This window comes from Harmonia axyridis, chromosome 6, assembly GCF_914767665.1.
Source record: "Harmonia axyridis chromosome 6, icHarAxyr1.1, whole genome shotgun sequence".
Classification (NCBI taxonomy): Eukaryota; Metazoa; Arthropoda; class Insecta; order Coleoptera; family Coccinellidae; genus Harmonia; species Harmonia axyridis.
The window spans coordinates 12,307,388-12,319,734 of NC_059506.1; the positions used below are offsets into that span (position 1 = coordinate 12,307,388).

At 37.1% G+C, this 12,347-nt stretch overlaps 4 protein-coding genes across 4 annotated transcripts; 3 read left to right on the plus strand and 1 right to left on the minus strand.

The window, feature by feature from the left end:
* The first annotated feature begins 219 nt into the window (after positions 1–219).
* On the plus strand, positions 220–3,610 carry LOC123683167. Its single transcript, XM_045622066.1, has 2 exons — positions 220–430; positions 1,866–3,610. The coding sequence occupies exons 1-2, from the start codon at positions 295–297 to the stop codon at positions 2,714–2,716; spliced, it is 987 nt and encodes a 328-aa protein (XP_045478022.1). The 5' UTR covers positions 220–294; the 3' UTR covers positions 2,717–3,610.
* On the minus strand, positions 425–1,829 carry LOC123683168 (protein ALP1-like). Its single transcript, XM_045622067.1, has one exon. The coding sequence runs from the start codon at positions 1,247–1,249 to the stop codon at positions 476–478; it is 774 nt and encodes a 257-aa protein (XP_045478023.1). The 5' UTR covers positions 1,250–1,829; the 3' UTR covers positions 425–475.
* Positions 3,611–8,889: 5,279 nt separating the features above from the next.
* LOC123683070 lies at positions 8,890–9,582 on the plus strand. The gene has a single exon (XM_045621967.1). The coding sequence runs from the start codon at positions 8,890–8,892 to the stop codon at positions 9,580–9,582; it is 693 nt and encodes a 230-aa protein (XP_045477923.1).
* Positions 9,583–9,623: 41 nt separating this feature from the next.
* On the plus strand, positions 9,624–10,835 carry LOC123683071. The gene has a single exon (XM_045621968.1). It carries the CDS (start codon positions 9,624–9,626, stop codon positions 10,833–10,835), a length of 1,212 nt encoding a protein of 403 aa, XP_045477924.1.
* The last annotated feature ends 1,512 nt before the right edge of the window (positions 10,836–12,347 follow it).

Below are 12,347 nucleotides of genomic sequence, written 5' to 3' on the forward strand. Positions count from 1 at the left end.
CGAACGCGCGATCAAACATATTGAACTCTAATAGGTGTCCTAACTGACAATCGCACGACGTGGTCGCGCGACTCAAATGTTTGAAATCCTATTCGCGCGAACTTAGTTCGTACGAACGCGCGATCAAACATATTGAATTTGAATAGGTGTCCTAATTGAAATTCGTGCGAAAACGTCGGAGTGGTACCGCGCCTGCGCCCCTCTCGCCTTGCCGGCCCAGCCATCCTGCCGGCCGCTATTTTGTAAACTTGACGTCAACGCAACGCACGTGTTTGATTGCGAGAATTGTTTAAAATGTCATTTGAAGATAAATTGATAATTGAGGTGCGTAATCGACCAATTCTTTGGGACAAACGCAAAGATGACTACAAAAACCGTCTAAAGAGTGACAGAGAGTGGAGTTTGGTTGCGAGAAGTCTAAATAAAACAAGTGAGTATATTTTTTATTTATTACTTATTTTCTTTAATACATTATTCACGACGAATTTGAGAAATAATTAGTAAAATTCTGTCTTGCAATAATCGCAGCTCTGGAAGTGTTATTATTACGCCTGGCTCTGTTTAATGTCGTCAATGTGTTGAGCCGTCGACGATATATAAGGTGTTGTCGATCGCTATCGCTATAATATGTTTTGTCTATATCTATTAAAATATTGTGCAAGAGACAGATTGACATTACAATTTTAATAGCGTTTTCAACCGAGGTCTCTATAGGTTTATAAAGTATTCGAAATTTCGAGGCCATCATTCCAAATGTGCATTCTACGCCAACTCTCGTAGCAGATAATCTTTTATTGAATCTTATTTTTGTGACATCTGTCGCTTGCCTTCTTGGATAAGGTCGCATTATAAATGTTTTTAGTGGGAATGCCTCGTCTCCTAAAAACACATAAGGTGCCATAATGTTAGAGTTCGGTAATGGTTCTGCGGGAGGAAGTTGAATATCTCCGTTTTCCAGCTTTTGATAGAAACTTGAATTACTGAGTACACCACCATCACTGTCTTTTCCATATGCACCTACGTCAATAATTATAAACTTATTTTTTGAATCTGTGACAGCTAACAGTACAATGGAGTTGTACATTTTATAATTGTAGTACATGCTGCCACACTTCGCCGGCTTGTTGACACGAATGTGTTTGCCGTCCAAATTGCCACAACAATGTGGGAATTTATTTTTCATTGAAAAAGATTCTGCTATAGTTTTAAATTCTTCAGTACTGGGAAATTTCATGTGTTTGTTATGCATATTTTTCCAAATAGCAGTACAAACTTCCAACACAATGCTTGCTATGGCTGTTTTTGAAATACGGAAAGGTACTGATAATTTCCGGAATGATGTTCCTGTTGTTAGGTACCTGTAAAAAGAGAAATATTTTTATTTTATTATAATGTAATATTTTAAAATTTATTTTGTATTCAACCTAGGTTGCTTATACTGGATGACTTTTTTTACCGTCTCGATAAAAAATGGGTATAATAGGTGAACGGAGTAGAAGCAAATGGCATACTTAGTTTTTTTTCTTTTTTTTCGAAAAAAAAAAAACTTCCAAATTAAAATCATTCGCGACTTGTGTATGATTTGAAATTTGATATGTTTTATCAATTGATATTTTTTTTTCAAAATTTCTCTTTCTTTGTTCTAATATGAACAGGTTTACTTTAAATTTATAGCGTTTTTTGATGATAGATCAATTTTTTTCTAAGCTTTGGAAAAAAGAAAAAAAAAATTAGGTATGGCATAAGCTTCTACTCCGTTCACATAATATACCCATTTTTTTTCGAGACGGTAAAAAAAGTCATCCGGTATAGAGAAAAATTATTTGTATATTCTTATCACATTAATATTTTTATGATTGTTATAGAAGCCGACGTCAAAAACAAGTGGAAAAATTTGAGAGACGTCTTCATGAAGGAAGCCAAGAAAGTACGTCGTCCTCGATCGGGTGACCCAGGCAGTCCTAATAGCGATGAGACTTATAAAGGCAAATGGTGTTTTTTTAAGGAACTATCTTTTTTAAAAGATATAGTGAAACCTAGGCACACCCAAAGCAACTTTCAGGATTTAAATGCGGGATCTGATAACAATGAAACTCAAAATTCAGACACGGTTGAGATTCCAGAAATAGATCAAGTTGAAACTTCAGCAATGGATCAAGTTGAGACTCCAGAAATGGATCAAATTGAAGAAGTGGTGGAAAATCAAGAACCTGTTTCGGAATCTGTTAACGCAAATTCTCTAGCTAGTGGTAATTTGATCCCCCGAAATAGATTCCCTACGACGACAGACGACAGCGAGTCTGGTTCATCTAGAGCAAGCGGGTTCAGGCAAAGGCAAAGACAGGCAAAAAAACCAGAACTGACGCTTTTTCAACAAAAAATGATTGAAGTGGAAAAACAAAAAATACAAGCTTTTAATGAGAAAAACAAAGAAAAAGACGATGAAGACATGTTGTTCTTAAAATCATTGGCGCCATATTTCAAGTATTTAACGCCAGTACAAAAACTAAGACTGAAAAGTAAAATTCAAACTTTTATTGCTGATGAAATTAGTCTCACTACCTCTTCAACATCATCTACGCCAATATCGCAATCTATATTACCCTCTCCGGTAAACGCGTCACATCATTCAATGTCTTCGGTGCGGAACTACTACGAAAAGGATCCCCTAGGTCTACACGAGTACGATACTGAGCTATCCGTAAATGATTACTAACTTTGCAGTTTGTTTGTTTTTTTTTACTTTGAACTTAAATAAACCTTCATTTTAATTTATACCTACGTAATTTGTTTTCCTTTCCTTCAATAAATTAAATTAGTCAGCGAAATTCAAATCCAAAAGACTTGAAATCTCAAATATAATTTATACAAAGTGCGTAGTTCCCAAATGTCCTGCAGAAATTGGCTGACTGATTTAATTAAAAAAAAAACAATAAAATCGAAAAGGTACATAGTCAACAGCACATCAAGCGTAACACATTGTGTGACTTTTATACGCATGATGTAGTGTTAACTGTTCAAGTTTTATCAACTTCATCAAATAAAGAGGATTGATTCACATACAATCACTCGATTTTTTTTTGTTTTGATTTAATTTTTTTTTCTTGGCTTTCTTTTTCCTTGATTCCTTTATCGATACTGAGTCTACCCCTAAGCTATTGCACGCAATTACTTTAACACCCTGTATATTTGAACAAGTACCTAGTAAATTATTATAGAAATTACACTCACCTAATCGTCAGCACCAATCTTTCCTCCACACTTATAGGTTTTCTGTAGTTGGTAACAACATGATTGCAATCGTCTCTGATCATATTACATAGGTAGTCAAATGCTTCTGGTGACATAGACATATAATCATAAAATGCAGACTCATTTTCTCGTAAGTCAAAATATTGATTGTGAAATTCACCACGATTTGGTCTCATTTTTAACAAAGCACTTTGCGTCCCACGTTGTTTTTTTTCATTTCCATCTGAATCCGCACAAAACGTCATCCAAATATTTCCCGACAGCAAATATTTTGCGTGTCTGACGTCCATGGTTGTTGGTATCGACCGTGCCACTGCCCGGTCACGCTCGCTCCCGTCGTCAAATCGCGCGAGCAAGATTCGCGTAATCGCTTATTCGCGTTCTATTACCCTATGTCCTACGTGAGCGACTAATGTTACGACGCGAGCGACGCCAATTTTATGTACTACGCGAGCGATGTGAGCAGCGCGACTTTTTTTGTCCTACGTTGAAATCTACAAACGCGACACGACGCGACATAAATATGGTTGGGTTGGGATTGTGCATTGCGGAAGATCAGTCCGTTGTCATACGCTTGTAGAGAAACAGTTATAATGAGGTGGTCAAGAAAACGTAAATTATTCATATGTAAAAATGTGGCTTTAAAAATGCTAATTGTAAGACGCAGAAAAATGGGAAGAAAGAGAAATCCAACAAATAAATTTTTTTTGGAACGAATGAATTTTGGAGAGTTTCACCACTTATATAAACAATTAAGGACTTCTTCAAATTTATTCCACAGTTATTATAGATTGCTTCCTACAACATTTGACTATATAGTGAACATTTGACTATATAGAAACAACAACAAAAAAAAAATCTAAGAAATACGTTAACCTTTACTGAATTGAAATATTGCATGGATACATATTACATATAAATAAGGTTTATTTATTATTACTCAATGATATATTAACCTCAACTATATTTATTTCCTTCAAATGGATATTTCTTCAGCATTCTCAATATAAGTTATGCGTAAATAAATGAAGTGTAATAATAAATGATGATTATTGGTGGGATTTCAAATAAATTATTTATTTCCATGAAACTAATATTTGTTTGACCATAGATCCAATAAATGATTCATTAACTATAATGCATTTTCGATAATATCAAATAAACACTTCTCCCAGTGTATATAATACTATAGTTAATTCGTCAATCTTACTTGTTTCCCCTAGTTCCTCGGCAATTCTACTCCATTCTCTATCCACCAACAGTCGATTATGATATATTTTATCAGTCTTGTCCCAGAGTATACTGGAATTTCTAATAGCCAGTATTAAAACTTCGTTTAAATCATTCATTGTAGAGCGGTCGAAGTAAACGTGCCTGCATCAACAAGAACTACTGAAGTTCGCGCGATTTCCGCTTGGAAATATCAAATAATTTGATCGCCGACAGAGCGCGAAATTCGGCTGAAACAGTTTTACGACCGATACGACTGCACGTAGGACATCGCTATTATATTCCAAGGTTTGATATATCGCGTTTGGTCGCGTCGCTCTAATCGCTCGCAATAATTCGCTCACGTAGGACACAGCGTTAGGACACCCAGTTTTTGACGTCGCGCGAACACGCGATGGTCGCATCGCCCGCATCGCGCATTCGCGTTCTATTAGGACAATGCCTAACACTTTTCATCTATTGCTGAGGGACGAAAGCTTGACACACGTGTCTAAGGAAACCACTTTGGTATGAGGGACTGTTCGCATTCCCTTTTTTTCGTTTAATAAACAGTTATTCAAGTAAACCATTCCACATTGTTGATTTTCTTGGACTCGGATGTCACGCAGGTAGCTATAATCTCCCACGTGGTAAGGTCAATTGCTGCTGTAACCACAATTGGACGGCTGACTTCTGTTGTCGATTTCATTTGTTTTTTATTTCCTCCAATGTTTCTCATTCTTACTCTTTTCATCGTATTGCAGAGGGACGAAAGCTTGACACACGTGTCTAAGAAAACCACTTTGGTATAAGGGACTGTTCTTATTCCCTTTTTTTCGTTTAATGAACAATTATTCAAGTAAGTCATTTCACATTGTTGATTTTCTTGGACTCGGATGTCACGCAGGTAGCTATAATCTCATACGTAGTAAGGTCAATTGCTGCTGTAACCACAAATGGAGGGCTGAATTCTGTTGTTGATTTCATTTGTTTGTTATTTCCTTCAATGTTTCTTACTCTAACATTTTTTATCGTATTGCAGAGGGACGAAAGCTTGACACACGTGTATAAGGAAACCACTTTGGTATAAGGGACTGCTCTTATTCCCTTTTTTTTTGTTTAATGAAAAATTGTTCAAGTGAGCCATTCTACATTGTTGATTTCCTCCCACGTGGTAAGGTCAATTGCTGCTGTAACCACAATTGGACGGCTGACTTCTGTTGTTGATTTCATTTGTTTGTTATTTCCTTCAATGTTTCTTTCTCTAACAGTTTTTGTCGTATTGCTGACGGACGAAAGCTTGACACACGTGTCTGAGGAAACCATTTTGGTATAAGGGACTGTTCTTATTCCCTTTTCAATTGTTTAATGAACAATTGTTCAAGTAAGCTATTCCACATTGTTGATTTTCTTGGACTCGGATGTCACGCAGGTAGCTATAATCTCCCACGTGGTAAGGTCAATTGCTGCTGTAACCACAATTGGACGGCTGACTTCTGTTGTTGATTTCATTTGTTTCATATTTCTTTCAATGTTTCTCATTCTAACAATTTTCATCGTATTGCACAGGTACGAAAGCTTGACACACATGTCTAAGGAATCCACATTGGTATGAGGGACTGTTCTTATTCCCTTCTGTTTGTTCAATGAACAATTATCAAAGTAAGCCATTCCACATTGTTGATTTTTTATTGTTTAATGAACAATTGTTCAAGTAAGCCATTCCACATTGTTGATTTTCTCACACGTGGTAAAGTCAATTGCTGCTGTAACCACAATTGGACGGCTGAATTCTGTTGTTGATTTCATTTGTTTGTTATTTCCTTCAATGTTTCTCATTCTAACAATTTTCATCGTATTGCACAGGGACGAAAGCTTGACACACGTGTCTAAGGAATCCACATTGGTATGAGGGACTGTTCTTATTCCCTTTTTTCTGTTAGATGAACAATTATCCAGATAAGCCATTTCACATTGTTGATTTTCTTGGACTCGGATGTCATGTCGGTAGCTATAATCTCCCACGTGGTAAGGTCAATTGCTGCTTTAACAATAAATGGACGGCTGACTTCTGTTGTTGATTTCATTTGTTTGTTATTTAATTCAATGTTTTTCATTCTAACAATTTTCATCGTATTGCACAGGGACGAAAGCTTGACACACGTGTCTAAGGAATCCACATTGGTATGAGGGACTGTTCTTATTCCCTTCTTTCTGTTAGATGAACAATTATCCAGATAAGCCATTTCACATTGTTGATTTTCTTGGACTCGGATGTCATGTCGGTAGCTATAATCTCCCACGTGGTAAGGTCAATTGCTGCTTTAACAATAAATGGACGGCTGACTTCTGTTGTTGATTTCATTTGTTTGTTATTTAATTCAATGTTTCTCATTCTAACACTTTTCATCGTATTGCACAGGGACGAAAGCTTGACACACGTGTCTAAAGAAACCACATTGATATAATGGACTGTTCTTATTCTCTTCTTTTTGTTTAATGAACAATTATCCAAGTAAGCCATTTCACATTGTTGTTTTTCTTGGTCTCGGATGTCACGCAGGTAGCTATAATCTCTCAATTGGTAAGGTCAGTTGCTGCTGTAACCACAAATGCACGACTGACTTCTGTTGTTGATTTCATTTGTTTGTTATTTCCTTCCATCTTCCTCATTCTAACACTTTTCATCGTATTGCACAGAGACGAAAGCTTGACACACGTGTCTAAGGAAACCATTCTGGTATAAGAGACTGTCCTTTTTCTCTTTTTTATTGTTTAATGAACAGTTATTTAAGTAAGACATTCCACATTGTTGATTTTTTTGGACTCGAATGTCGTAGCTATAATCTCATACGTGGTAAGGTCAATTGCTGCTGTAACCACAAATGGACGGCTGACTTCTGTTGTTGATTTCATTTGTTTGTTATTTCCTTCAATGTTTCTTACTCTAACACTTTTTGTCGTATTGCTGACGAACGAAATCTTGACACACGTGTCTAAGGTAACCATTCTGGTATAAGGGACTGTTCTTATTCCCTTTCTTATTGTTTAATGAACAATTGTTCAAGTAAGCCATTCCACATTGTTGATTTTCTCACACGTGGTAAGGTCAATTGCTGCTGTAACCAAAACTGGACGGTTGACTTCTGTTGTTGATTTCATTCGTTTGTTATTTCCTTCAATGTTTCTTACTCTAACACTTTTTGTCGTATTGCTGACGAACGAAATCTTGACACACGTGTCTAAGGAAACCACTCTGGTATAAGGGACTGTTCGCATTCCCTTTTTTTTGTTTAATGAACAGTTATTCAAGTAAGCCATACCACATTGTTGATTTTCTTGGACTCGAATGTCACGCAGGTAGCTATAATCTCATACGTGGTAAGGTCAATTGCTGCTGTAACCACAAATGCACGACTGACTTCTATTGTCGATTATAGATATATTTGCTTTTAGCAAATTCTTTTTGGAAGGAAATATGTAACGCACCTAAACTAACCAATGAGTCAGTGGATGGTCTGAGAAATTTATTAGCAATATTTTCGGAGAATTTAACAGCTCTGAAAAATCTTAATTTGCCTATTGAAGATTGGGATTTTATTCTATTTCATTCGCTCATACAGAAATTAGATATAGCAACAATTAAGAGATTTGAGCTGCAAGAATGTTCCACAGAAATTCCTTCATATCGTGCTCTTTATAAATTTCTCAAAAATCAATGTATTTCTTTAGTCACTTAAGTTCTCGGTTTCACAACGCGTGAATGCATCATCAAGTGATAAGCCTTATAAAAAAAGTTCAACATTTCTTACTCAGTCAAATTCGCCGAACAAATTTTCATGCAGCTATTGTAATGCTAACCATTCAATTTATAAATGCTCTTCTTTTCTCAATGAACCTCCATCAGCAAGATTGCAAATCGTTAAAGACAAAAATTGGTGTATTAACTGCCTTCATTCGGGACATAGAGTATCGGGGTGTTCGTCGAAATCTACTTGCCGTCATTGTCATAAGAGTCATCACACATTGTTGCATTTAGGGACAATTGATCCATCTCCTGAAACAATTGATCCTTGTAATGAAATTCCATCTACTTCCATGGTATGCCGCTCTCAAGTGTTAACAAACATATCTGCATCGCCAGCTACTGTGTTGCTAGCTACTGCGCGGGTTGAAGTCTTAGATGCTCGAGGTCAATATCAAAATATTCGCATTCTTTTAGATCCAGGCTCCCAAACGAATATAATCACACAAAAATGCGTAAAAAGGTTAGGACTTGAATGTTTTAAAACCCCTCTTGCTATCTTTGGCCTTGGTGAAATATCAGCATCTGTTTCTGATTCCATAACATGTACAATTCGTCCGATAGGGTCCATAAATCCATCTTACACTATTGATGCAGTCGTATTGCCGAAGATTTGTTCTAATATGCCTAACAACTTTCTACCCTACCATGAGTGGTATTCTCTTTCTAATATCAAACTGGCTGACCCAACCTTTCATTCTCCTGGTCCAGTTGATATGCTAGTAGGAGCAGCTATCTTTCCTCTCATTCTGAGAACAGGTCGTTTGCCAGGTAATCTGAAACAACCTTCTGCGTTACAAACTGTATTCGGTTGGATATTGATGGGAAACACCTCTAGTCCATCAGCTAGCATCAGCTCTTTTCACTTAACAGCTAATTCTGTAATTGACTCAACGCTTAGACAATTTTGGGAAATTGAAGAAATTCCTAAATCTGAAATTTCTTCACCAGATGATGCCCTGTGTGAGAAGATATTTGACGATAATTACTCTCGTGATTCAACAGGTCGTTACACGGTTATGTTACCCTTCAAAGAAGGGATAAACAAATCCTTTGGAGATACATATACCATGGCCTTGCGACGTCTGTTTTCACTGGAACGAAGATTCAAAGCCTCTCCTGATTTCTATAACGAGTACAAGATGTTCATGAAAGATTACCTCGATTGTGGTCACATGACTTTACTCCCAAATGCCAGTCCATCTGTTGACGAATATTATATACCACATCATGCTGTTATCAACCGAAATAGTCCTTCTGCAGAACTTAGAGTAGTGTTTGACTCCTCAGCGAAGGTTTCAGCAATGTGTCCCTGAATGAGATTCTTTTGACCGGTCCAAAGCTCCAGAAAGATGTGATGGCTCTTCTGCTCAATTTTCGGTTTTATAAGGTTGTTTTCACTGCTGACATCAAACAAATGTACAGGCAGATTCTCGTTCACCCATCACATAGACGATTTCAGCGAATTCTTTTCAGATTCTCTCTCTCAGATCCAGTTCGAGTATACGAGTTGAACACTGTTACGTATGGTGTTGCTTCATCTCCCTATATAGCTCTTCGGACGTTGAAACAATTATCTTCTGATGAGGCGATGGCTTTTCCTTCAGCGGTGAGCGTTCTACGGTCCGAAACATATGTAGATGACATCTTATCAGGTGGAGATAGCTTGGAGGAGGCTCGAGGTTTGCAGGACGAGTTGATTTCTTTATTGAGGCGTGGTGGATTTGAACTCAGAAAATGGTCCAGTAACAGAACTGAGCTAATAGATCATTTTCCTCCAGATCATCGACATCAAGAATCGTTGAATTTCGATGATTCTGTATTGAAAATTCTGGGACTCAGGTGGTTTCCAGCCGGAGATCATTTCTCCTATGTTATAGATTCTACCGAAAGACCAGTTAGAAAACGAACAATTCTTTCAGACTTGGCACGAATCTTTGACCCAATTGGTTTTCTGACACCATTCACTTTCCTGGCCAAACATCTCATCCAACACCTTTGGACTCTAGGTCTGCAGTGGGACGATGTTCCTCCATCGGAACTAACGGATCGTTGGAATCAATGTAAATCCGAGTTGCAGGTTCTTTCCACTCTGCGAATACCACGCAGAATCTTCACTCAATCATTTACTAAATGTGAAGTCCACGGATTTGGGGACAGCAGCGAGAAGGGGTATGCCGCTGTTGTTTACTTCCGATTTATTAATCCAGATGGTTCAATAAATATTTCTTTGATTGGCGCAAAGTCTCGGGTTTCACCAATCAAACGCATTTCTTTACCTAAGTTGGAGTTATGTGCCGCTCTTCTCCTTTCAAAATTACTTTCCTTCATAATAAAATCATATGGACCCTCATTGAAAGTGGATGAAATATTCGCATGGTCAGACTCCACCGTGGTTCTTCATTGGATCAAGTCATCGCCCTATCGCTGGAAGAGTTTCGTGAGCAATCGTACCTCCCAAATTCAGGAATTAGTTCCTCCTGATCGATGGTATTATGTGAAGTCTCAAGATAATCCGGCAGATTATATTCGAGATATTCGAGATGTCGAACGGTGCGGAAGTGTGTAGGAGTTGCTCCGATAACTTTATTGTAAATTCTAAATCAGTTAAATGTGACTTATGTAATGATAATTATCATGCAGCTTGTGTGTCGATTAAGGACACGTGTGTAAAAATAATTTTGGAAAACCCAAATTTAAGGTGGTTTTGTGATACCTGTAATAATAAATTAAACACGGTATTAAGTAATGCACCGGTGTTTTCCACCACGAAGGCCGATGTAACTATTCAAAAAACTGAAATAGAATGCCTTAATCGGGAGATTTCTTTGATGAAAAAATCAGTAGTAGATCTTGATTATACTGTAAGTTTGCAGAAATCATTGATTAAAAATTACGAGACTCAGCTCTCTTCAATTAATAAATATGTACCAGATGTTAATACTGCTATCAACCATCCTGATACAAAAAGTGCAAAACATAAAGATGCAAACAATCTGAATTTGAATGAAGAAGATGCTGGGTTGCCGGCTTGTGCCAACTTTCCTGCTCCTGAGCCTACTAAGGGTTTTCAACAACATAATCCCTCTAATGTGACTTTGAAGTACAGTGTTGCAAAAATACCATCTAATATACATCAAACTAATATTTCTCTCTATGATAAAAACACTTCGAAGACTCATTTAAGTAAAGGTAGCTCTAAAAATGGAAAAATTATTGATAAAAAATGGTGAATTCTGCAATAGAGTTTGCTCAACAAGCAACAATTAAACAGCTTCAAACTATTGATGTGGATAGTCAAAACAATGCGCCATCTGAGTTCAAATGGCAGCATGTCAAGAAACGAAGCAGACAAAGAAATAAAAATGTTGTCATGGGTAATGCTTCATTCAGTTCAGGAGTAAAAACTGTTCCTAAGCTCAGTTATCTACATGTGTCTAGGCTTCATCCAACAACTAAGCCAGATGATCTGAAGAACTTGCTTTTCAAGTCATTTCCTGAGGTTGAAGTTGAGCCCCTTCAATCTAAACATCCTCAAATCTACTCTTCTATGAAAGTTGCTATATATCAGGAACATTTCAAGGATGCCTGGCGTAAAGAAATCTGGCCCCAAGGGTCTCTAGTGTCTAAATATTTTTTATTCAAGAAGAAGGCACCCCCAGTAGAAGTAGGTGCTCCTCAAGAAAGAAGGGACTAAACCTATCAAGTTCTTTATCGCTTGTTTTGCAGAATGTGCAGTGTCTTCGCACCGCATTTAATAAATTGAATTTATTAGCTTCTGAACATGAAGTCGATATCCTAATGATTGTTGAACACTGGAAATCCTTAGATGAAATAAAATTATATCAGATTGAGGGCTATAAATTGGTTTCCCAATTTTGTCGTCAACATGGAAGGCATGGAGGTAGCGCCATTTATTGTCGTAAGTCCTTGAATGCTTTTGAAAGAACAGACTATGTGAAACTGAGTGTAGTTAACGTGATCGAGTGCTCAGCTATCCAAATAAACCTCAGTAAAAGTAGGTTAGTAATTGTTTGTATTTATAGACCAAATTCAAAACCATTAGCTGATATGGATATTT